The sequence below is a fragment of the Amblyomma americanum genome, chromosome 4 (genome assembly GCF_052857255.1).
Source record: "Amblyomma americanum isolate KBUSLIRL-KWMA chromosome 4, ASM5285725v1, whole genome shotgun sequence".
NCBI classification, from domain to species: Eukaryota; Metazoa; Arthropoda; class Arachnida; order Ixodida; family Ixodidae; genus Amblyomma; species Amblyomma americanum.
In genome coordinates, this window is record NC_135500.1 from 34,560,249 (window position 1) to 34,586,094 (window position 25,846).

A 25,846-nucleotide genomic window follows, 5' to 3' on the forward strand; every position below is an offset into this window, starting at 1 on the left:
TGGGATTGTTGTAGGGTGTTTGCATTGCGCGTACTAGGTCATGCGGCTGTCATGTAGTTGTGACCGATCGCTTAATGCTGTCCCGTTAATAAAGGTTTTTTATTATTATTATAGCTGAAGCCGAAATGAAAATTAAGGCAATCAGAAATGAAAATGGTAACAGGAAGAAACAAGTGGAACATTCTGCTTTATGGAAGAAGACACGTCCATAAAATTGTGGCATAATACACTGTAGTCTATGTAACGAAGATCAAATTTGGGAGACACCAATTTTTCGCATACATGATTAAGAGTTTCGCCGACAGGAAAGAAAGTTGGCACATTTGCTTTCTTACTAGCATGCTAACGGCGTGATGCCTTGTCCCCTTTCTAGTGGCCAACTCCACACACGCACCATACATGCTATCTTAGATCACGCCCATGTATACAATGCAGACCGAAAGAAGAGGTGTTGCATACGTTGAAGAAACAAACAGAAGACTGCGACAGCAGTAACTCGGCAAGGAGCCAGTGAATTGCTTACGCTGCAGCAGAATTGTTCTTCCGCATGCGGGAGGTGCGGGGATCGATCCTCAGTGCCACCGGATACCGACCAGCGATACAATGGGTACAAGCTTTCCCCTGCCTGGTGCTCGACTTCTTTAGGAATAAATGCTTGGGACCATAATGGGTCTCTGACCCCCCCCCCCCCCCCCCCCCCCCGCCCGAGTAGAAGAAAAGAACCTTGTGCCATGGCGCCCTTAGGCCACAGATGCTCTTGCGGCATAAAAAAAATTCATGATCATCAGAATTGTTCTTGAATGTGTTAGGCCTTGTGTGACGCCCCGCCGGCAAATATTATCGCTTATATGAAAGCGCTGTGACCAACCTTTATCCCATATCGATGACTGAACCTTTTTCAAGATACATGCTAACAGAACGGGTGGGCATTTAGACAGGCTGGTACCGAGATTTTTTTAGTAAAGTGAGCAGCAGACGGCAAAAAAAAAACACAGTACATCATTCTGCGTGTATCTTCTTTGTTTTCTCCTCGACTACTGCCAGCTTTACTCAAAGAAAAATATTAAGGGAATGCCGCGCATCTACTACGCGTGCTACGCGGATTTCTGTGATTACTTAAGACACTAAGAGCCCACCTATTTCGAAATATGGAGTAATCACATCAAGAAAAGCATTAGCGGAGAATTCACTTCTTCGATTTGTTTCCGAGGTTTCAGAGGCAACTGTCATTTTTTACAAAACGATCACTGTCAAACTGTGCGAAACAAAGAGGACAGATTAAAGAGAAACACACACACACACATAGAGTGCACGCGTGTGTGAGTGTCCGCTTTCTTTTGCCCTCGTATTTCGCGCAGTTTGAAAATGAACGAATGAACCAATCAGCCCGCCAGAAGGAGACACTTTATTGGAAAGGGATGTCTGCACAAGTAGCATCTCTCGAGGCAACCTGCTGCGATTCGCAAGGAAACGGAGACACTCCATGATTTATTTCTTGTTTTATGGAGTTTAACGTCCCAAAGCGACTGAGGCTATGAGGGACGCCGTAGTGGAGGATTCCAGGAATTTTTGACCAACTGAAGTTCCTTAAAGTGCACTGACATCGCACATCACACGGGCCTCGAGCATTTAACCACCATCGAGATGCGACCCCCATAGTCGGGATCGAACCCGCCTCTTTGAGGTCAGCAGCAGAGCACCATAACTCAGCTAGCGTGGCGGCAGACACTCCATGAGAACGTGCGGCTACCTAGAGGCGCGGGATAAAATAAGACACGGTGCTACACGAAAGATACGGTTGCTCGGAATTACTTCACATTTCTTCAATCCTGCCTATGTATCTGGCGTGCATTGCTGCCGTCGGTAATGGGACGATCAGCTGGCACTAATAAGACGAATATTGATATCTTCAGTGCTTAATACTACGCAAACATGAAGCCATTCTCTCTCACCTCATGGCCATCGGGCTGCTCATCATCTTTAACCTGTCTACGCCCACTGCAGGGCGAAGGCCTCTCCCATATCTCTCCAAGTAACCCTGTCCTGTGCCAGCTGCGGCCACCATATCTCCGCAAACTTCTTTATCTCATCCGCCCACCTAATTTTCTTCATAAATTGTCACTGTGCCCTCATACTTTAATTTAAAGTTGCCACTGTTTCCTCTCTCTCCACGCACCCCTGAAAGCAGCAGTTGAGGTGCCTGCCATGATATCCACTCAAAGCACCACACATTATTTTTCGACACCAGCTGTTTCGAAGAGAATACCTAATCACGAGCAACACAAGGAGAATACGACGAAAGTCGCGCCTGGTAAAAACAGCGCCGGTTCCCTGGTTTACATTTTCGTCCGCACCAAGTCAGGTGAGGGCTGGCAGAAATGCGACCCGACTGACCTTGAAGTAAGAGCGGTCCGAGTCCGCCTCGGCGTAGTAGACCGCTGACGAGAAGAGGATGACTCCGATGAAGAGGAAGAAGATGAGCAGGCCTAGCTCCCGCATGGAGGCGCGGAGCGTTCGGCCCAGGATCTGCAGGCCCTTGGAGTGGCGCGACAACTTGAAGATGCGAAACACGCGCACCAGCCTGATGACCCGAAGAATGGCCAGGCTCATGGCCTGGTTCGAGCTCTTGTCCGGAGGCAGGAATCCGGGCCCTTCGCGCTCCCGGGCGATTACGGTGCCGAGGGTGATGAAGTAGGGGATGATGGCCACGAGGTCTATGCTGTTCATCACGTCCTTGAAGAAGGCCAGTTTGCAGGGGCAGGCGCAGAAGCGCACGAACAGCTCGAACGTGAACCATACGATGCAGCAGGTCTCGATGAGGAAGAACGGCTCGGTCAGCTTGGGCACCTCGTCCTCGACCACGCGCGTCATGTTGTTGCCCGCGGGGAACATGCGGTAGTGCTTGAACTCGGGCAGCGTCTCCAGGCAGAAGATGACGATGGACAGCAGGATGACCACCACGGACACGATCGCCACCACGCGAGCAGCCTGGGCGGATGTGGTTATGAATGGACGAGCACGGGGTGAATGAACCACGTAGTGAACGGCTGTGCACAGACAGATGTAAATGAACTAATGGATGCATAGGTCTAGATGAATCGATGTCGTTGGAGGGATGGATGTGGACGAATGGCTGGTGACAGATGAATGCTAAAGCGTTACCTTTGAAACAGGTGGTGATGGGCGCCACCAGAACTGTTTGTTTTTTGTCTTTATATTTCTTCACTCAACCATTGAAGCTTAAGATTATTACCGGGAATTCATGCTTTTTAACTACAAATTCCACTCACTATTACGATATACAGACTAATTGTTTGTTGCCACTGCCCTGCTGTTACGACACCCATCTTGTAAACGTTTCAAGCCCTCGCCCACCGCGGATCCATTCACGTTCATTTCTCATCCCTGAAACCTCCACAAATACAGACACCTTGCACGGCGCCACCTGGGAAGTGTGCTCCCCTCGGCCCACCGACTGGGCTCCGTTCCGTTCCCGTGTCTGCGTCGTAGCTTAAAACAAGTAATGCTCTATTCAGAGAAACCCACTAAACATTGCTGTGATTGGGTGTGCTCCCAACGTAAGTGCGAAGGAGCTCTGCACTTCTGTATGACGAAGCCGCCCATCTCCTCTTCACCGTATCGGGAACGTGATTTACATTATTGTGAGTCTTCGAGTTTTCCTTGCATATATTTTTGCATCCTGAAGGTGGTACAAGTAGAGCATCCGCGTTTAACAGCGAAAATACCCCTACTTACCGTGTTTTACTTGTGTACTTTATTTGTTTTAGTTATGTTGCCCACCCCTTGCCTAATGCCTACTGGATGCCTTTAATGTAAAGAAGGAAAATGTTGTGAAGATAAAGGTTTCCTTAAGCCCGCTCGGTAGTCAGAGGCGTATGCATTATATTTTGGTGTTATTCGCAGACGACACAGTCTTGTCTGCCAACAAGTAACCCCACTTATTCCTGTGAATTTGAAGACGGCCTGAGCACATTTAAACTGGTGTAATAAGTGGCTAACGCGGAAAATTATTACTGAAAGTAAATTATAAGTCTACATTAAATTTATATATATATATATATATATATATATATATATATATATATATATATATATATATATATATATATATCGTTTATGCTTGGCCAAACAGGGCGCTGCCTCAATGATCGCCTAATTGAGCATAAACGCTCCCTAAAACCACCCCCAAAAAGCAATTTGGTTATACATTGGCTGTCCTGTAAATGCACTCCTTTTTACGGCCGTACTAGAATACTGTACAAACATAAGGACCAACGTACGCGGGAAATCGTGGAAGCTCTTTTAATTCACCGGGGACTTGACAACTGCGTCAGCAAACCTTCCGTCGCGCTAACACAAAAAGAAATTGACTAACTTAACTGTTAAGTTCGCTTGTGTAGGTTGTGATTGTGTGCTTTTTTTGTTGTGTGTGTTTTTTTGACAATCATCACTGATGCTGTTCTTCTGTTGATTGTGCTCCTTTTCGCCTATATATTGCGTGCGAGCAATAAAGCCTTTCAGTCGTAAGTCAGCGCTGTGTTTGTCTTTCTCAGTCCCGTCTCTCGTGCACTGTGCCTTCATTTAGTATGCAATAATTCCGCAAGCACATGCTCGTATTTTCTAAATAATATTCCTTTAATGAACATTCATGATTAAAAATTTTGCGCTTCATATTATATCCTCTTTTTGGAATATGCGAGCCCAGTATGTCGCTAACGATTACCGAATGTTACATATTTGATCACATAGGTTTTCATCATCTCCAATGTCGCCTAAATACGATCTATGGGCGACTTTTGACGGATTAAAATTGGAACACATTTGAGCCATATGGGAACTTGCTCACACAAATCTTCTTCTGCAAAGCCAAGCCGTATAGCGTAGCGCGCCACCCGCAAACTTAATGCGAATGCTCGAACTCGTGGCTTGGATTGACATTAGCACCGCGTAGCGTTGGCCGTTGGGTCCGAGACCATGCTGCACGGTGTGGTTGTGGCGGCTGGCGATAGCAGGCCGTGCTACATGATCTCTGGCCCAGCACTCGACGCTCTCGAGCATCCCTTTTAAGTCTGCGGACGGCAGTATACAGCCAAAGCGCCATCAGCCGCCCGCCAGTTGCGAACAAGACGTTACGCAGCGCTGATATTTTCAAGCGTAATTACGAAGAAATGGTAGGGTCCGGTTAGATGCTGCGCGAATATGTTGATATTTATGGCCTTCCCTTTGAACACGCTGCGAAATCTGACTGTTTGATGGCTCCTGTGCTCATTCCGACCAGTCCTGATGGCCTTAAAAATCAGTGAGCAGTACGAAACATTAAAAATCACAGAGGTAAATTTGCATGCTGTGACGTCATGCGGCAAGCGGGGGCATGCCACCCGAACTGAAAGCATCTCTGCGGTTTTTTCTGGGCTTGCGTTCGAAAGTACTCTGAACTATGCCGCTCGTTTCACCGTCTTCAATGCTCTCGTCATTCCAGCGTTAGTTTTATAAGAAAAAAAAAGTACTTCCATCACATGACTTTTCTAAACACCACAAATGCTGTCTCCTTTGTTTTCTCCACAAATATATTGCAATAATCTAACTTTAAGAGCATTCTTCATATCGCATCGCACAACTTCATTGTGCTGTCTTGCCACACTGACATGGACAGTTCTTTCCTCTGGAGAACAAGCATCAAATGGAAACATTTTTCTGCCAACACAGACTTTGCCCAAGGCGATGGTAACGTGTATCGCCATGGAAAACGCCTTTAGTTCACCTTCTTTCGTTGTTTTACTGCAGTACAGCTTCTTATAAACATTTCGGGCCTCGATGGCACGTGCAATAAATAAACGAATAAACAAATTAAATACGTCAGTGGCTTCTTTTCAGTTTCAAGCTGGCCCACTTAGGCAGCGCAGCAGTGCGCATCCGAAGCTCTGCCATGGAGCGCGCGGTAGCCAGCATGATTCAGGTAGAGGGGTCGCAGTACCATCGTATCGCGGTGTGTACGTATACCTGCGAGCTCTCCGGGTATTCGAAGAGCAGCCAGATGCGTCGCTGCAGGTCTCGTCCCGGCAGCGGTCTCTCCTCCTCCTTGATGAAGCCCTCGTCCTCGCGGAATTTGTTGAAGGTGCCCTCGCCCAGCTCGTAGAACTTGATCTCCTCGGCGAACACGTCCAGGGGAACGTTCACTGGTCGCCGAAGGCGGCCGCCGCTCTGCGCCCAACAGACGCACCGTCGTCACTCGGACACACTCTGTCTGCCGACGCGAAAGCCGCCATTCGAAGACGGCGGCCTTCATGAGAGCTGTGACAAAAACTTGATTTCACACCCGTTATGAAAAAAAGAAAAGAGAAGCTTGCAGCGCGGTCAAACATGGGGCAGAATTATTCTTGATCCACCGTATTATGGCATCGTCACCCTCCATTCGCACTCTAACTTCTCTCTTTCTTTTCCCATTCACTCGTGTGGAGTATTTGTAGGCCAGGGTCGCCTTCCTACCTTTCCTCTCACTGTAGTTTACCTTCTCTCTCCTGACGTTTTCATCTCGTAATTTATTCATGTATATAGAAAATACAGCATGCACTTGGAATGGGACCAAGAAGGAGGGACATATTAAAAACGTGTTCACAAAAAGCAACGTACCAAAACGCTGAAAACAACCGAGTGAAACGCATAGGTTAACCCAATGTACATAATTAAAATATGAATAAAAACTAGAAATTATAAAAACACAAGCATACAAAGCGCAAATTTGAAATTCTCAGCATTCAGTTGTACCATAAGAATCATTCGCTGCTTGTTACGTCGGCTGGCAGATAGTTCCTCTCACCTATAGACCGGGGAACAAATGAGTATCTGAATGTCTAGTTATATGTAGCTGTGCAAGCTGTTAGCGATTCATCACCATCTTGGCTTGTTTAAACCCGCCGCTGTAGCTCAGTGTTTATAGTGCTCGGCTGCTGACCCCAAAAGACGCGGGTTTGATTCCGGCCACATCAGTCGTATTTCGATGCAGGCGAAATGCTAGAGGCACGCATATTGCGCGATGTCATAGCACGTTAAAGAACCCTGGGTGGTCAAAATTATTCGCAGTCCTCCACTACGGCGTCCCTTATAGCCTCCCTCCACATCCTCTCTCTTCCTTCTCCCACTTGTACTCTTGCTACTCTTCCCTAAACGCGGAGGGGGGATTTCCCTCTGTCCACTTTACCACCTGCCACAGTTGGCTTTTGAGAACCACGATCTTTGAAACCTTGCAGAAATGCGGTCCGCAAGGGCTATAATGGCATCGGTTAAAATTGCGCGGTCTGAAGAGATCACTGCTGCCAGATTTGTGCGCCGTGCATGTTGTCGGGACGGCCATTAGGGAAGAAACGTTACCGGAACGGCCGCAGTTGGCGGCATACCTGGTAGTAGTAGAGGATGGCGTCGAAGCTGGGCCTGTTGCGGTCGAAGAAGTACTCGTTGCGCAGCGGGTCGAAGTAGCGCAGCCGGCGTCCCGGGTCCCCAAGCAAGGTGTCCGGGAACTGGTGCAGGGTGCGCAGCTGCGTCTCGAACCGCAGCCCACTCACGTTGATCACCACCCGCTCGCACAGGTCGTGCTCGTGCGGGATGGGCTCGAAGTTGCCGCCGCCGCCGCCGCCTCCAGGGGGCGACACGAGGCTGCCGACGCCGCCCGAGAGCGCCCCTTCGCAGCCGCCCGTCGCATCCTCGCTGCTCAGTTTTGGCAGGGACCTGCAGCACCAGAGCAGCACCGGTCAACCGACGCTACGGCCAGAAAACTTCCAAGACGGTTCTAGCAATGTGCGACGGAGCGACAGCCGTCAATGTGCAGTAACTCGTGGCGTCCACGCCTTCGAACCACTCGGCGTGGCGCATTGCCGTAACGTCATGCATGACGCCACTAATATGCGGACCAATCTGCGTGGAGTACTACTGCACAAACGCGAACAGCAAAGCTGCAGAGCCGGGAATTGTGTCGTTATCAGCTGTCGCTATAAAAGACGTCGCGCACTACCCGCCGTGAGACCTGGCTCTTGAACGGCTGCCCTCTGCTCCCTTTTCCAGCTGCTCAGCAGCAACCTCTGATGGCGCAACTCAATTGCGTAAATTATAATTTACACGAGAAGCTAGGAAGGCTGAGAAAGTTTCGCTCTACACCAGTGATTCCAGCTTACTCTGCGTAACCATCGAAAACTAGTCAGTGGTTTAACAGACCACGACGTTGATGAGATTCAATGTTTTCTAGCACATCGGCGACGATGGCCATCTCGTACTAAGTCGGGTGACAGATTTAAAATTATTTCCATAACGAGCATAAACATCCTGAAAAATGTAAGCACTCCAAGACAAGGTAAGGTCGTGGTTAGTCAATGGATCTTCGTGAAAGAGAAGAATAGGATGCAGGAGAACAATTTGCGAGTACGAATCATTTCATGGTTTTCACCTTTTTTTTCTAGATGCGTGCATGATATTAAAATATACCCAAGAGTGGAATTACCCCAGAGTGGAAAGATACACGAGAGGCCTTTCACCGAACGTAAAAAAGAAGTGGTCTACGATGTGCCTTTGTCCTGTAGATCATCCTACATAGGACAGACTGGATGTTGTTTAAATGATAGGCTGCGAGAACATAGCAGAGATATCAAAAACAGCACGAGGAAGAATCTGCCTGAACACGTGGCCACATGCAAGTGCACTGCAAATCTTGACAAAAGCAAGGTTTTCAGGAGATACAAGCAACAGCTTGTGCGCGGATTATTTCAAGCGCATGTCATTCATAAAAAAAAAGATTTAAGTGCGTGACCACACTTTCTATCACTTTGAAAAGAAAAGAGATTAGTTTCCTTGATTGCTAAGAACGCAGGAGAATCTTGGTGCTTGTTTTTAAAGTTTTTATGTTTTTATGCTGTGGGCGTGATACTGGAGTATAAATTTCGCCAGTGCAATAAAATTTTCTTTCAGTTGATAGTCAGCGCTCGTGCTTGTGTCTTCCTTTATGTCCCGTCTGTCGCGCTATTAATTATTTGTAAAATATACCCGCCGCGGTGGCTCAGTGGCTAGAGCGCTCGGCTACTGATCCGGAGTACCAGAGTTCAAACCCGACCACGGCGTTGCGTTTCGATGGAGCCAAAACACTAAGGCGCCTATGTGCTGTGCGATGTAAGTGCACGTTAAAGGTCCCCAGGTGGTCGAAATTATTCTGGAGCCCTCCACTACGGCACCTCCTTCTTCCTTTCTTCTCTCACTCCCTCCTTTATTTCTTCCCTTACGGCGCGTTCCAGATGTCCGCCAAGATGTGAGACAGATACTGCGCCATTTTCTTTCCCCAACAACGAATTTTCCAATTTTCATTAAAATATGAATGTCACTCAGCGCTTCCTTGAAAAAAAAAATGGTGGGGACACTTAAACTTTGCCTTAAGGTTATGACGCCATATCGTGAATGGGAGTCCACATACTAGTATGTATGTGGACTGCTTGGGCCAAGCAGTGGCCTGCAGTATTCTGAAATAAATAAATTGGCGCAGTGGTTCAGCGGTTAAGCGATGCGCCACCGCCCAGTGATGGCAGGTGCTCCCAGCGGTGAACCTAATTGTGCGACCCTGGTTGCTCTTCCCGAGCGATAAGTTGTTAATTTAACTACCACCTGCCACGGTAAGCAGTTTGCTCGCTATCACGTGGGCAGGTTGTGATGACGTCGCAAGGTCACGTGACCTAGGTGGCGCACCTTGCTCTTCGGCTGTTGTCTGGCGACCACCTGCCAGAGCCATGCCCGTGATTTTATCTGTTTATTTCTTAGAGCCTCGCTCAGAACGTCGACACCAACAACGGCGACGCCAGACTTTCTGGTGAACGGGGCCTTTAACGCTAGCCTGTTAAAACTTGAGGTGAAACTTACGTTCCGCCTTAAATGTGTGAAATGATCGATGATGGGCCCCCTTCAGTGGCCTGCGGTTTTTAAGGTGAAAGCCTTTATAGGTCATGTATTGCCAGGGGGATGATCACAAAAAAGTGTCACGCAGTAGCTGCCAATCAAACGTGGTTGAGGTGTCCACCTAGGTTTCGAGATCTGAGAGCTACTGCGTACATTCCTCAAGCACCTTTCCTTTCCTCAAAACACATGCTTTCGCACTCTTCCACGTAAGCAGACAAGTCTCCTCACAGTTAAATAACAATTCGTTAATTAGTAATTAGTGCTTAGTAATCAGTTAATTCGTTGAATTGTTAATTAGTACATTATTACATGATTAATTAGTGATGGTAGTTGTTGGTGCTGTATGTCGTAACTGGAATCTCCGTATACGATAATGCACTGCGCATGCGCAAGGCGCCAGCAGACAATCCTGCGCAGATTTATCTTGTCGAGCAAATAGCGCACTGTCCAAAATTAATGCAAGGGCACAAATGAACTGCCTAAACGTTAACAGTAATAAAACGAAGATGTTTTTTTTTTACTACCGCCACACACATGTGCAGTTGCCTCATATTTTGTTAAATAACTGAAATTGAAGGGGTCAAAAACTTTAAATCACTTGTAGTATACTTTTCACAGAACGCGACATGGGATCTTCACGTTAACAATATTAATAATTAACTATCTAGGGCAACCGGCATCATGCGCCGCCACTGCTACTTCTTCCCTACGTCTGTTAACATGCTCGTATATAATCCTTTACTTTCTGATTTATTCGGTTACGCGTTTCTTGTATGGCCAACAACAACAGCTGGAATTATTAGTAAACTTACCGTTTTAAAAGAAAGAGCGTTACGCCCAGCCTGTTGACTACCATATCGCTCTCACACTGCAGGCTTATTAAAGAAGCACCACATAATTCAGGTTTCAGAGATGTATGACTACTAGCTATGCCGTATGTATATACTCGGTTTACAAAAAAATAATGATGCCATAACAAGCTTATCACGGCTAGCTGAAAACTTCCTGTTTATAATGTTCGGCGTCCCGAGTTGTGGTATGTCGCCCAATGCAGAACCAATTATGGACATCAAATGCTGAAATTTCTACTACCCACGCTTCTAAATCGCGTATTAAAAGAAACCAACACTGACATATATGGTATAACACCAAAAGAACTGCGTGAAATGTTTGTATAATGATGCCATACAGTGACTTTTTTTTCCTTTATTTGCCTGGTACTTTCCTGTTCGAGCGATTTTGCTTAACTCATGCATGTGTTTTGTCCAAATGTATTGTACTTTTTTTTTATTCGAGAAGTGTGCCATGAGGCATAAGTTGAAAAAGGAAAGGGGGGGAAGGAATGCACGGGATTTAAAAGAAGGAGTGAAGAACCGTTGCGCTGAGGTAGTCGCAGAGGTTGTTAATGAAACGGTTGTCCATTGTCCACTTCACGAAGTCACTTTCGCGGTTCCACCGCAGGCCCACCTCCCTGAGGAGCCGTTTTCTGATAGCAGCCGTCGCTGGGCACGTCCACAACAAGTGCCGCACATCACATATGTCCGGTGCAGCGCCACAGTGGGGGCACCTGTCAGGTAGTGGCAGATCTTTGGCACGCCACCGATGACGGACAGATGGTGTCAGAGCCGCCCCCGCCCGAATCCGGCGCACGGATACCTCCTCCTGCCGAGTAAGACTACGGGGGAGAGGGTGCGAACACGGAGGAATTAGAGCGCGTGTTCGCTGGCGCAGAACTTCGGAATCGGAAACGTGGGACAGGAACGGATCTGGGGGAAGAGGGGGAGGTGGCGGATCGTCTAATGTATGAAGATTAGTCATAGCATCCGCTTGAATGTTATGTGGATCCTGGGCATGGCCGCGATTCCAGTGTATGCGCACAGGACATGGATACTTTGCGCAGAGCACATGATTGTGAAATCTGGAACGTTCGTCGAACAGCCTTCAGCTGTTTAAGGGCGGCGCGGGAGTCGGTGTAAATGTGAACTGTATTGAATGTTGGAACGAGCGGAAGGGAAGCAATGGCATTGTAAATGGCTTGAAGTTCCAATGCCAGGGGAGTGCACGTATCCGCAGTATACGTCGCGCGAGAGTTGAGATGCGGATGAGATGGACTATACACAGCAGTAACTCCCCTCTCTGCAGAATGTGATGCATCCGTGTATAATATGCACCCTTCAGGCAGATACGCTGCTGATACCGACGGGAAACAGTGGGGCGATTGTCAGTGAGCTGGCAATAGGACCACGGTGGAAGTGTCTTTAAACGATGAAGTTTGAGAGACTGTTTTCGAGCTCTATTTGCCACCCGTTGGTCGATGATTTCACTGAGTGTATTAAGTTGGGCGAACTCCTGTAGCACAGGTATGGGTGTTAAACGAGGCAGATATGTTATGACGCGCATAGCCTCATGATTGATAGCTTCAAGGGAGTCCCACTGTCTGCGTGTGAGACGTTTAAATTGAGCCTGATATACTATCCGTGGCTGAAGGATAGAGCGCACAAGATGGCGGGCCGTATGAGCAAGTGCGCCACCAAAGCGCATAGCTATGCGACGAATCAGACCTAGAGTAGCGTGAGCCGATTTACGGGTGGCTGTCAGCCACGGGGTGCCAGTCCCAGATGTATGGAGGAGAAGACCAAGAATACGAACAGTTTCTACCTGAGGAATCAGAGAATTATGTACCGTAAAATTTAAAGGGGGAGCTTTCCGTAAGGCGGCTTTATTTCCAATTCGAATGAAACATGATTTAGTAGGAGAGAGTGTTAGACCCAGAGGTGGGAGCAGAGATGTCAATGCATCCAGCGCGTGTTGAAGGACCGACTGATGAATAGACGCATCTGGATGACAGCACCACAAGGTGATATCATCGGCATATGCAAGCACGCGGATAGAAGGGATGGTCTCTAGGGCTCGAACAAGAGGAATTAAAGCCACATTAAATAATGTGGGTCGAGAACGGAGCCCTGCGGCACTCCTCTATTGGAAGTGAAATTACCAAAGGGCTTTCCGTGGACACGCACGCTGAAGGTTCGATTTGCTAAAAAGGCGTGAATGGAGAGGAGGAATCGGTGAGGGAGACCAAGAGTTTGAAGGGAGGCAAGAATAGCAGAGTGAAGGATGTTATCATGTGCCTTTGTTATGTCTGTAGCGATTACGGTTCGTACAAGGTGACTCTGTGGAGAGTGGTCAAGCACGTCAGCAGCCAAAGTAGCAAGGTCGTCCTCCGTTCCAATTTGTGGGCGGAAACCAATTTGGGAATCTGGGTAACAATCATGGGATTCCAGCTATTATGATAAGCGTGCGGCTAGAATGTTTTCATAAAGCTTGCAGATGGTAGGGGTAAGGGAAATTGGACGAAGGGCCAAGAGAGATACAGGAGGCTGACCTGACTTGGGTATTGGAACCACAATAGAATGCTTCCAGTCTCCCGGCATGACGCCAGAAAGCCACACTTCGTTAAAAGTATCAAGTAGGGTTTCCAAAGCCCTCCCTTCCAAGTTACGGAATAAGGAGTTAGGTATGCCGTCGTGCCCGGGAGTAGTAATAGTTTTTAAACGGTCAATGGAGGCCAGCAGCTCTGCCATGGTGAGGTCCAAAGTAATCCCATCGGTGGGCTCTGTTACCGATAAGTCAGGTGGAGACGTAGCGATGCAGTCATGGTTTGGAAAAAATTGACGGGCCGCTTGTTGTGCAAATGTGTCCTCATCCACATTTAGCGCGAGGCGAATGCTCTCTGTGTAATCTGCAATCTGAGAAGGGCGCTCCATGGCGTGAAACACTCTCCAAAGATGTCGATTGCCCTGCGTAGAGGACATGCGGGCACACCATGCAGCCCAGCGTTGCCTGCCTAGCCGCTTTGCATAGCGCCGCGCCCGTGCGGTAGCGCGGTGAAGAGTAGGAAGAGCCGAAGGGTAATCGGGGTGACGAGTAGCGTAAAGATCCGCCTGGCGACGAAGAGCCCACAGATTCAAGAGATGTATGTCCGGGTTTGGGTCGTCTTCATTTACAGTAGTGGTAATAGTGTGAGTAGCGAGAACAGCAGATAGAGTGGACAATGCTGAAGAGGGGTTGAATGTAGATAAATGATTGTCTGCGCGTACAGAGTCCCATGATGTTATTCGTACAGTGCGGCGTATTTTCCGTAGAAGCGTAGGCGTGAGGGAGATAAAAATAGGGCTGTGATCGCTACCCCAAGTATCAGAATCAACAGCCCAACGAGGTTTTCCGGGGCCTAACCACCAAGTCAAATCAGGTGAATACGGGCCACCTCGTGGGCGGGTAGAAGTATTCGGGTGGTTTAAAAGTTGAAAGGAATGATCCGAAAAGCTCCCTTGGATGTGTGAACCTCTTGAGGAATCCGATGGGTAACCCCACGCAGTGTGTGCGCCGTTGAAGTCACCACCAACTAGAATAGGGATACCCGAGTTGGTAGAACGTAGAAAACGAACCCATCCCAGATTGTGAGATGCGGAGCCAGGACGACTATAAAAAGAAACTAGAATAAGGGGTGTGCGTGCAGGTGTTACGAGAAGGGCGACAACCTCTTGACGTGTGTTGCACCACCGTGAAAGGTCGAGCGGTGTGTGCGGAACTGAACTGTGAATATAAATTGCAGATTTACCTGGGCTGAGGGAGGAGGCGGTGCAACGGCGATCAGGGATAGATGGTGAATGGTATGCGCAGAAACCTGAAAGGCGTGGGAGTGCATTATGCTCTTGCAGTAGGAACGCCCATGCCCTCAGCTTTCTGTCGCGAAGGCGGATGTTCACTTCAGAGGCCTTATTAGCGAATCCTCGACAGTTCCACTGCACCACCACCGATGATGATACGCTATCCATGACGAGGCCGAAGAGCTTCCACGATGATGGATGTCACCTGCTTCATCAGCGCTAATATCTTATCCACTGTCCGGGTAGTCCCGGCTAACAGGTGGCCGGCACCTGATTGTGGGCCAGTGCTTACCCTAGGTGATTCCTCTGATGATTGCTCCCGAGTTATTATAATTCTTCGAGAGGATTGAGAACGACGCTGTTCCCGGCGCTGGGTTAGTTCGTCTAGTCGGCGACGAGCCTCCGCGATTGCATTGTCTAAAGCTGAGTCTTCATCTGTGGTATCCACATGCGATGGATGCACTGCACGTTTTGGCGTACCATTTGATCCGGGAAGGTGAGCCGCTTGTGCATATGTACGCTGGCGAGGAGACGTATGGTGAGCAGCAGGCTCAGATAAAGGAAGTTCAGGGAAGTCGTTGTCGTCACATGCGAGAGCTGCAAAGCGATTACTTTTAGGAACATCCATTTTTGCAGGCGACTTGTGAAACTTCTTCGCTTGCTTCTTCTTTGGACAAGCGGGGGAGCGAATGTCATGATCCGGCGATTTGCACAGGGCACAAGGAAACTGTTGGTTCATTCATGTCGGCCACAGCTGCTGGATTAGGACAGGTATTTTGCATATGTCCTCTTTTGTGACAGTGATAACAAAATAATACGACGAGGTCGGAAGGGCTGTGGTTTGACGATCGCACCGTAGTAGGTAAGGTACTTCGGGAGAGTCAACGGGCCTTGCAGGATGAGCAGGTATGAGCCCCGGCGACCCATAGGCCGTGCTTGCAGTACAACGTGAGTTGAGCAGCGAATATTAGCGCGCACCTCCTCGGGAGGGCTCGTGCTGTCGACATGATAAACCATGCAGCGGAATGTGTCAGGACCAGATGCAAAATATATTTGCACCGGGACATGCTTGCTGTCATCCAGGGGGATCCGCGTAACTGCGCGAAGTTTCTGGGCGTCCATCAAGAATGACAAGTTTACCGTGATGGTGTTCGATGGGCGACAAACCCGCAGTAGTTCGAAGAGCCAAGGGCATGGTCAATTGTGGCTTGAACATTCCGAGCAGGGATGGCAGTCATATCAAAGCGCAATGTAGGCTTGATGGTAACGCGGAATGAGTTCGCAGCAGGCGGAAGAGAGCCTTGACTCACGGGAGGCATCTGTGGAGGAGGCTCAGACGCTGGTGACGGCCCTTGGTGGGAATACTGAACTGGCGCGACGGGCACAGTTTCTTGAGGGAGTGCCACGGGCACAGAGGCGGTAGATCAGTCCATGTCACAGGCCAAAGTCGTAGCATCAGAAGACAGCGCAGGCTGGAGGCCCAGAGGCGCTGACGATTGCGTGGACGTGGAGGCTGCGTCAGGTGGCAACACAGCGGGCATCCGCGTAGCCGTCGTCGACAACGCAGAATCCATGCAGACGCGTAGCGCGGCCTCGCTTGGCAGCGCCGAGCTAAGCCTAGCTTGCCCCCTGAGGGTTCCGGTTGGGTTTCCTCACTTGAGAATGCGCCCGCCATGCCGGGAATTTCTCCGCAGGGGCGTCGTCAGCATTCGGTCTCACGGAGGGCACTGTCCGACCCACGCCACACGCGAGAAGACCGCGAAAAGCGAAAACACAGACCTAGAAGCAGACACGTAACCACTCACTAGGTCTTCGTCTTCTTTCATGTATTGTACTTCTTTAGCAGCACGCTTCTCTGCTGCCCCGTGTGCTAGGGGCCAGGGCTCCGCAAGCTGTTTCACATCGCTTTTGCCTGTTCGTAACTTTTCTGTTGCGGAATAAAATTGGATTTGATTTGAATGCACCTGCGCTTCAGCCTACTGCGCATGCGTGTGGCGTCATTGAGAGCGCCCCCATCGTTCGAGAGAAGCGCCCGCCGGCAATCTTGCCAGACGCCTCCTGAACGCCGACCTGGAAGGATGCCGCCTAAACGCTCTCTTGTGTCTCTAGTAAGCAAGCGTGCGCGCGCTAATGGATGTCAGCGAAAGTGTCGTGAAGAGAATTATTGTGTAGTGTACCACACGTCAGTGACACAAGCAGCAACATCGCGCTAAAGGCTTTCGTCTCATCGTAATTTAGGTCAACAAAGTGACCCCCTAAATTTTTTGCGTATCACATCGCCTAGTTTCTGCCTCAATGCTGATATATTCGAAATTGTGCATATCTTTAAGTGTGGCACAGCACTGCCAGCATTTTTTGCGATTTCGGACCCCGAAGCCTGCTTTGTGGCAGGCGGCCCGCCTGCCAGTTGTGTACACCTGGCAGGCCTTCACATGGGTGAAGGCTACATCTGGGTGAAGGATTACAAACTAAATCCCTTAACTATAAAGGCCTTTGTGGTAAAGGCCTTTAGGATAAATTTCTTATGGTAAAGGCATTTAGGGTGAAGGCCTTCAAGGGAAATGCCTTCCGGATCAAGGAATTTAGGTAGAAGGTCTTTATGTCAAAAGCCTTTATGGTAAAGGCCTTTAGGTCAAGTGCCTTTAAGTAAGACCTCAAGTTCCCAGCGTAACTAGTGTTACTTAACATTAACCATGATAAAACGTATGTTATTTTGGATGCAGATGCGCGTTCGTGTCAAGCACATTTCATTTCAGGAACACTTGCCATTGGGCTCGTTGGTCTTTCACGATTTTGATGAACAAGTGGAAATAACACAACAGACTGTACAAAAGAAGGACTATATCGACGAAAGTGCTGATATGCTGAAACAAAAGGGCAAAAACATTTTATCTTTGCTCCAGTTTTAATGCATTGCTTGTTTTTTAAGCATACTGGTAGCTCATTTGGAGATAAACACAACGTACAATTATGACGGTAGCTGGTGCTTTGCCAGAAATTCGTATGCAGAAAGTAGTTCGCAGTTGCTCGTGAAATTGATATGAAATGTTAATGCCGTTGTGACAGGGTGCACATGAGACGAAGCGATAACAGCTTTTTATCGTTCATCTCTGCATCGATCCGCCGCTGTCGGTTTCATGCGGCGGCGATTACATGAGCTAGTCTAACAGCGGTCTAACCCGTCGGGTCGGCGCAACCTGTCCTTCCCGAGGTGGCGCCAATGCCGCTATAGTGCCATAGTGCAACTCCCTCGGAGCTCAGTGCTGCGTCATAACCTTTTAACAAAATCCTCTGGATATGATTCCGTGCTCTGTGTGCGAAAATTTGATTAATTTACCCAGTAGTGGAACAGACTTGCCTCCGACCTCACTGGTCCTGAGCTTCATAAATTATGATTCGAATGACTTGAAGGAAGAAATCTTCGTATCCGATATATGTAATCATCTAGCCACGCTTTTATTTCTCAAGGACATCGAAACTAAATGAATGAAGCATGATACACTGTAATTCGTACATTACAACAGTATTAAGTAAGAAACACTAGCATAATTCTGAAACTTTGGTGAAGGAACAAGTTGGGAAGAAATATACTATTTGGTTAGTATTGTTTAAGCGTACGTATGATGTATTTTTCACGAAGGTTAAAAACACAAACTTACCGAGCTTGCTAAACTCTCGAAAGCCATGGAGTAATTGCAAGGAATTAAGTTGATCGGATTAGCAAGTGCTCGGTTGACATCACGTGATAGCGAAAAGTCGGACACGGACAAAGGGAAGGCAGACACGGACGAGTGCGACAAAGCGCCGTCTTCTTTTGATTGATTTATTTATTCATTTCGATTCCCAGCAGCCGGCATCGTCCGCCAGCTTCCGTTCGTTCCCGGCACAGAACAGTCCCCCGGGAGGTGCCACCGCAGACAGCGCGCAGACGACGGAAGCGCGTCACGTCAGAGATAAACACACGGCGACGGCTACAAGAGCGGGAGCGATGGACGAGCTGGATGGTGTTTGTACAGTATCCCGTGTCCCTCTGTGGACACGGCAAACGCGTTGAGGCTCTGCGCCGGGAACATCGCCGGCAACCCGAGAGGCACTCCCGAGAGCCGAGTTCAGCGCAGAGGGGGGGGACCACGAGCGACGACACGACTTTCGCCTCGCGCTGGAAAGCTCGCGACTCGAGTGCTCTCTCCCTCTTTGCAGAAGTAGTCCAGAGCTCGGCGCAGTGGATTAGCAGCGTGCCGGCAGCTGCCGCTTCCTTTCGTGACGTCGCACTCTCGGCGGCGCAGTGGCCTTTGTGCAGGTCTAAGGCGCTAAGGCGTACAATCGTTGCGGGGCAACGCTGCGCGAACAAGCTCCCACGAAATTTGTCTTTCGCATACTTAACGTTAGACGTCAAAAAATTGGATTCACGGCGGTACTAATCTCAAGCACGGACGTGCTTAAATCAATTAGTAGCAACAACGCATACCATCAAAGAGTAAATACAATCGTATTTTTTTTTCCACTAAGCTAGAACTTGTTCACCTAACGCAAGAGGGAGGGCCACAGCAATCACACAAACATTTTGAAAAACAGCCAATGGCCGCCACCACGCTGGGCCATAGCCTTTAATCTACTTTTAGAAAGAAAAAGGGCGCAAGTATATCTTTCAATGATGTAGAGTCCCTCTCAGTGAATTCAAGTCCAAGCGGACGAGTTGAGATAGCATTAGAGATCCATCCCGCGCAGGCACTCCCCATCTTTCACAGATTCGTAGATAGCAGGGAATCTTCATACTATTTCTGGCGGAGTCGTGTTAAGTGATGCCCCGCTATACTCCAGCAGGTGGCTGCTTCTATCCTAGCTACCGGTGCGGCTTGTGACACCCAGGTTGATCGTCCTGAGATCCCATAAGGCTCATTTTTGCGCAGACAAGTATTTGGGAGTCTGTCTATCGATCAATGAGCTGATGCGCAGAACCACGGTGCGCAGGCGACAATACCATCGGCTTTATTTGAATTAATTTCATTTTCACCTGCCATGTTAGGCAGGTTCCCACCTGCCCCCCGTGGCAGGTTGGCCACCTGCTTTTTCGTGACACGGACGTATGGACGCTGGGTTTTCTCGTGAACGGTACCTCCAGTGCTGTCGCATTAAGAGGGAGGGGAGGAGCCGTGAATGCTGTCTTGTCGTGAGCAGCGGGATGGAACAAGGAACTTTGAAGATAGGGAAGCCAACGACGCCATACGGACTGGTCAACATATTGAAGCAAAACCCGCAAATTTCAATCACAAGGTGTATTTTCATACTAAGCAGCTGTTAGGCCACGGCGTGCTCCAGTCAATTTGCTAAACTCCAGAAGCCATGGCAGAATCCCCGAAAAGTGGCAGGAGTGAATATCAACCAGGACGGCATGGAAGTCGCCCCATCACTGAAAGTTAAGATACTCGGGATGTGCTTCCAAGAAGACGCGAGCAGCATTGCACTGCAACGCAAAAGAGACCACTGTACACATCATGAGAAGGGTCACCAGGATCACGGATAATAACCACGGCGTGAAAGAAAAAGATGTGCTAAGATTAGTACAAGCCCTAGTGATCAGCAATATCACATACACGATCCTCTAGGCAAACCTAAATCCGTCAGAAGCGAAGAAAATAGGCACGCTCATTCGAAAAGTGTGTAAATAATCCCTGGAACTTCAGAAATGCACATCCACGGCAAAACTACCAGCTTTGGGTATACACAGCAAGGTAGAAGTGTTGGTAGAAGCATACCTCGCAGCATGCAAACAGAGGCTAGCCGTTACCAGAACAGCAAGGTAGAAGTGTGCGTAGAAGCACACCTCGCAGCATACAAATAGAGGATGGCCTTTACCAACACAGGAAGGAGTACACTAAGAACACTAGAGAAACTAGCGGAAGCAGCACCAAAGCAACCCAGAGAAGAAATCCTCAGAGAACGAGAACCAAACAACGCGCACCATCAATACTGTAAAACATGGATCGAGCACACCACGAGGCCAGAAGAATAGCGCGGGCAACGTATACGGAAGATAAATGCACGGAATCAAAAGAGACAGCCTTTACGGATGCGGCAGGCTATCCAGATGTAGAAGCCATGACAGAACTCACCGTAACAGAAAGAAAGGTAGCAATAAGTCTGACCGTCAGGACCAACGTCGAGACCACAGCGAAAAGTTGCCATAGTACCAGAACTAAGCCAAAGGAGCGTCGACACGGTCATCGAAATTCACAACAAGCAACAAAGAATTATGGTGACGGAAGAATCTGGAAAACAGCAAACGAATATATCCAGGCCCAGATAGTTTAAAAATGGAAGCAAATCATGCAAACCTTCATCCACTGCTCCACCGGAGAGAATGCGACAGCACACACCGCGTACCGAGAGCTGGCCAACCGCGTCCCTTGAAACGGAGGAGCAGAACTAGGGGAGCCGCTAACTAAACGTACAGAAACACCCTGGAGCATTATAGGCTGGGAGGAAGAAGGTATCTACCCGGAAGCAAACAACTCAACAAGGAAGGGGAAATATAACAATAGAGGCAGCAAACACAAATGCTTCACAGCCCTAGCATAAGAAGCAGAATCAACCCGGACCCGTATCAAACCATATGCACGAACACGGAGACCAATGCCACATGGTATGAGCGCGTCAGATATGGTGAAGTCCAAGGGCTCGCCCCGACTTTGATACTACCGGTTACTCGGTGGTGAGAAACGGAATGCAAGAGCCCTGTACAAAATTGATCTGCGGGCGAAAATGCGACCGAGTGCTCGCAATACTATAAGCACTGCAGACGTTCTAAAGACCGTCCAGCTGCCGCAGGACACGGTCGCACAGACAGTTCGCAGGAGAAGAGCTCATCATATCTACCGCATTGCTCGAACGTCTCTGGGCCAGCCTCGCATTCGACCGAGCGTCGCGACACAGCTGCCAGCGCTCCTCGTTGGAGGGGCAAGGCCGCGCAGAAAGCGTGAGAATGGGCCTCGCTAAGAATATCAAGGAAGCGTGCCGGCGGCGAAGGGGGCGGCCACGACGGGGCGCCACCCCGAAATAACAATGTCAAAGCCGGGAGGACAGCGCCGCGTTGTTTCCTCCTCTCCCCTCCCGCGCCCCATCCTCTGCGCCTCTGCAGGGAAGTGAGGCTACCTTGAATCGGGCTGGCGGTTCCCTCCAAAATACGACAGCGAGAGAGAAAGGCTGGCCCCGCCGCCAGAGACGAGCGCGGCGAACGTTTAACACCTTACCCTCTGCGGCACCTGCACCGCGCAGCGTTTGGGACACGCCGCGATTCGGGGTGCTAGAGATAGCCGCCCATTAAACGGGGTCTTCGAACTCCTGCGGGCGTCACTGGAGCACGGAGAGTTCGAAGACGTCGGCCGCGCCCGCTCGACTGGGATAACGAAAAGCCATCATCGCCATCAGCAGCAGCAGCCTAACTACGCCCACTGCAGGACAAATACCTCTCGCGTTTAACCCCCCGTTAACCCTGTCCCGTGCCAGCCGTGGCCACCTCATTCCCACAAACCTCCTAATCTCATCCGCCCACCTGACCGTCCGTCGCCCTCTGCTATGCTTGTCTTCGCATAGAATCCACTCCGTTACCCTCCTCAGCAACCATCAGTTATCTTAATTCTCTTCGCATTACACGCCCTGCCCACACCCATTTCGTCTTGTTAGTTTCCGCTAAGATATGCCATTAACTCTTGTTTGTCCCCTGACCCAATCTGCTTTTTTTGTTTTTCTATCGTTTTTCCTATCGTCTAGCATTTTCTCTTGCGTAGCTCGCTTCGGTCTCCTCAGTCTAAATAATTTTTATGCGTGTGTGTGTGAAATTCCATTCAAGGTAACGAGTAGCGTCTCTAAACTCGGTGCGGTAACCTATCAACCCTAAGAGGCGAGCAATCCATGAAGGTTCGTGTACTTCCGGAGGTTCGGAAGGTCTCATTAAGTAAATCTTAGATCTGAACATCACCAATAAATAGGACAAACCGAAAAGAGAGGAGACAACAAAGTTTTTCATTTTTTTTTGAAGAATTTGTAGAACAAACAGCGGAACAAATTCGATTATCGTCCAGAGAAACCGGCTCACTGAGAGCAAATAACTGCCGAAGATTACAGCTGGCATCTAACTGGAAACGCGACGATCCTCTGTGCACAGAAAAGGAAGAGTTCAGAAATAATTATGTAAGATGGCATGCAACACAGAAAGCAGAAAATGAAACACTAAATGCTGTCCTCTTTCACCTTGTCCAATGTTCGTCCTTGAATGCCGAGAATGAAGCTTCCAGAGAAAAGAAAAGCAAAAACGCGTTTTATGGAGTCGGCCTTCATAGTCTCTAAACTGACTGCGCTCACTCTATACAGGCTTGGCAAGTTTTGCCTTCATAACATGCCGGCGTCGTTTGCGACGGCATATATTCTGGGATAAATCCCGGCATATGCCAGAAAACTGCGGGACTTTGAAAATAGATCAGGGCAAAGGAACCCCAAAAGGTGTTAAGTACCGAAATGTCAGGAAAATACATTTTGCGTAAAGTCTGACGCGTCGATAACAGGGAAAGGTTTGCCATCGTATAATTGTGGATTCATAGATTCAATTTACATTCATATAAAATAAAGACAGAAACTTCGTTATCTGGAAACTCTCTGCACCGAGACACCGGCGCCCAATTTACGAAAAGCTATCGGCACCCCATCAACCGCAATGTTAAACGTTTGTTCAACTGAAACTGTGCAACACATTTACGTGAAAACACCAGCGCATTGAGATATTCAACAATAGATCATATTTACACTATCAATCAGATGATAGAGAAATGCGCAGAATATAACCAACCCCTATATACAGCCTTCGTTAATTACGAGAAAGCATTCGACTCAGTGGAAACCTCAGCTGTCATAGAGGCATTGCGGAATCAGGGTGTAGAAGAGCCTTATGTGAAAATACTGGAAGGTATCTATAGCAATTGCACAGCTACCGTAGTCCTCCATAAAGTCAGCAATAAAATTCCAATAAGGAAGGGCGCCAGGCAAGGAGATACGATCTCGCCAATGCTGTTCATCGCCTCTTTACAGGAGGTATTCCGAGGCCTGAATTGGGAACAGTTGGGGATAAAAGTTACTGGAGAATACCTAAATAATCTACGATTCGCTGACGACCTTACCTTGCTGAGTTACTCACGTGATGAATTGCAAATCATGATTAATGATTTAGACAGGCAGAGCAAAACGGCGGGTATAAAAATTAACATGCAGAAAACCAAAGTGATGTTCAACAGCCCAGCAAGGGAACAGCACTTCACAATTGACAGCGAGGTGCTTGAAGTGGTAAAGGAATACATTCCTTAGGGCAGGTAGTGACAGCTGATCCGGATCACGAGAGGGAAGTAACTACAAGGATAAGAATGTGGTTGAGCGCATATGGCAGGTTCTCTCAGATCATGAGTGGCAGTTTACCAATTTCCCTCAAGAGAAAAGTGTACAGAAGCTGTATCTTGCCGGTACTCACCGATGGGGCAGAAGCGTAGAGGCTAACGAAAAGGGTTCAGCTTAATTTAAGGACACCGCAGCGAGCCATGGAAATAAAAATGATAGGCGTGACGTTAAGAGACCGGGAGCGGGCAGCGTGGGCGAGGGAAGAAACGCGGGTTAATGACATCCTAGTCGTAATCATTCCAAGAGAAAGTAAGCGTAGCAGGGGGCGGCAGAAGGTTAGGTGGGCGGAGGAGATTAAGAAGTTTGCAGGCAAAGGGTGGATGTAGCTGGCAAAGGATAGGGTTAATTGGAGAGACATGGGAGAGGCCTTTGCCCTGCAGTGGGTGTAGTAAGGCTTATGATGATGATGATGATGATGATGAGTCGTAATCAAGAGGAAGTAATGGGCTTGGGCAGGGCATGTGATGCAAAGGCAAGACAAACGCTGGTCCTTAAGGGTAACGGAGTGGATTCCAAGAGAAGGCAAGCGTAGCAGGGGACGGCAGAAGGTTAGGTGGGCGGATGAGATTAAGAAGTTTGCAGGCATAGGGTGGGCGCAGCTGGCAAAGAACCGGGTTAATTGGAGAGACATGTGAGAGGCCTTTGCCCTGCAGTGGGTGTAGTCAGGTTGATGATAACGATGATGATGATGATTGCGAACATGCTACGAAATATAAATGGGGGAAACTATGCTAAAGCCACTTACTGTGAAAGTATGTTAAGTCCTTCCGCTCCCAGCTGCAGCGTCATGCATTAAAATTTTGCTTACATCGCGGATATTTATCGGAATTTGCGCAAATCACGTACATTCACATTTTTAGCATACTTTGAAGCCTTTTAGTTGATGTACGTGAAACGTTTGCGCCCTAATGTGATTAGTCAGTTGTTTCCTGGCGCAGTTTATCATTAATGTTTCCTGCAGTATTCAACAGCCTTTATGCCTGAAATATCGTTCCGTTTGCAGACTGCCATACCGGCGGTTTTTGCACGATGGTAAGATGTTTTTTTTTTTCTCATATTACAAAGGTTGTTTGCTACTTTCCTCGTGTTGCTGTAAGCACATTTATTGAGAATTTATTAACGCTCGTTCACATTTCCTTTTGCCGTGTGTCCCCAATGAGGCTGTGTTGAGGGTAGTGTTGCGCTATTTATTTAGTTACTTATTTCAGTTACCTACTTGGCCCGGAGGTTGATAAAATGATGGCATAATCTGTATGCGAAAGTAAAGATTCTCAGTCCCAGTTGGTAATCCTGCTATGGAAGTTAATACTTGAAGACCTTCCTGACTTTTTACGAATATATAAGACAAATTAGCATTAGAGGCAGTAACTGAGAGCAGCCAGAACTTGCAAGAGTGGAAGTCTCGAAAACAGTTCCGTCACTCAAAGCCAACAACGAGACAAGTTTCTCTGGTGTCTGCTTCCATCTTTGAAGCCAAGGTCGCACCATGTATTAATTCACCGTCTGCGCGATAATTATCCCCGCCAAAAAATAACAAGAAGCAAATGAAGCTGTTCTCGGTCAGAACGCCCATATCTCGAAACAGTGGAAAGACCAATGCCCATGGCACTGAAAATGCTGCCACACATTTGCAGCACTACGCATAGAGCGGCACTGCTTGCATGCTATTTATTATTTATTTAGAAATACTATCAACCCTCAGTTGAGGGTCATTACAGGGAGGGATGTTACATATACGTTCATACAAAAAAACAGCCAGATACAAAACGAAATATGCACATGCACTACAG

The 25,846-nt window shown here is 48.4% G+C and overlaps 1 protein-coding gene across 5 annotated transcripts in view; it reads right to left on the reverse strand.

Moving 5' to 3' along the window:
* Sh (Potassium voltage-gated channel protein Shaker) overlaps nt 1–25,846 on the reverse strand; it is a 340,817-nt gene that overhangs the window by 41,960 nt on the left and 273,011 nt on the right. For all 5 annotated transcript variants that reach the window (XM_077660831.1, XM_077660832.1, XM_077660835.1 and 2 more), the window contains exons 2-4: nt 7,416–7,743; nt 6,022–6,222; nt 2,395–2,988 (exon numbers count right to left, since the gene is read on the reverse strand). In XM_077660831.1, the coding sequence (XP_077516957.1) occupies nt 2,395–2,988; nt 6,022–6,222; nt 7,416–7,743 (1,123 nt within the window). The remainder of the gene's footprint in view (nt 1–2,394; nt 2,989–6,021; nt 6,223–7,415; nt 7,744–25,846) is intronic.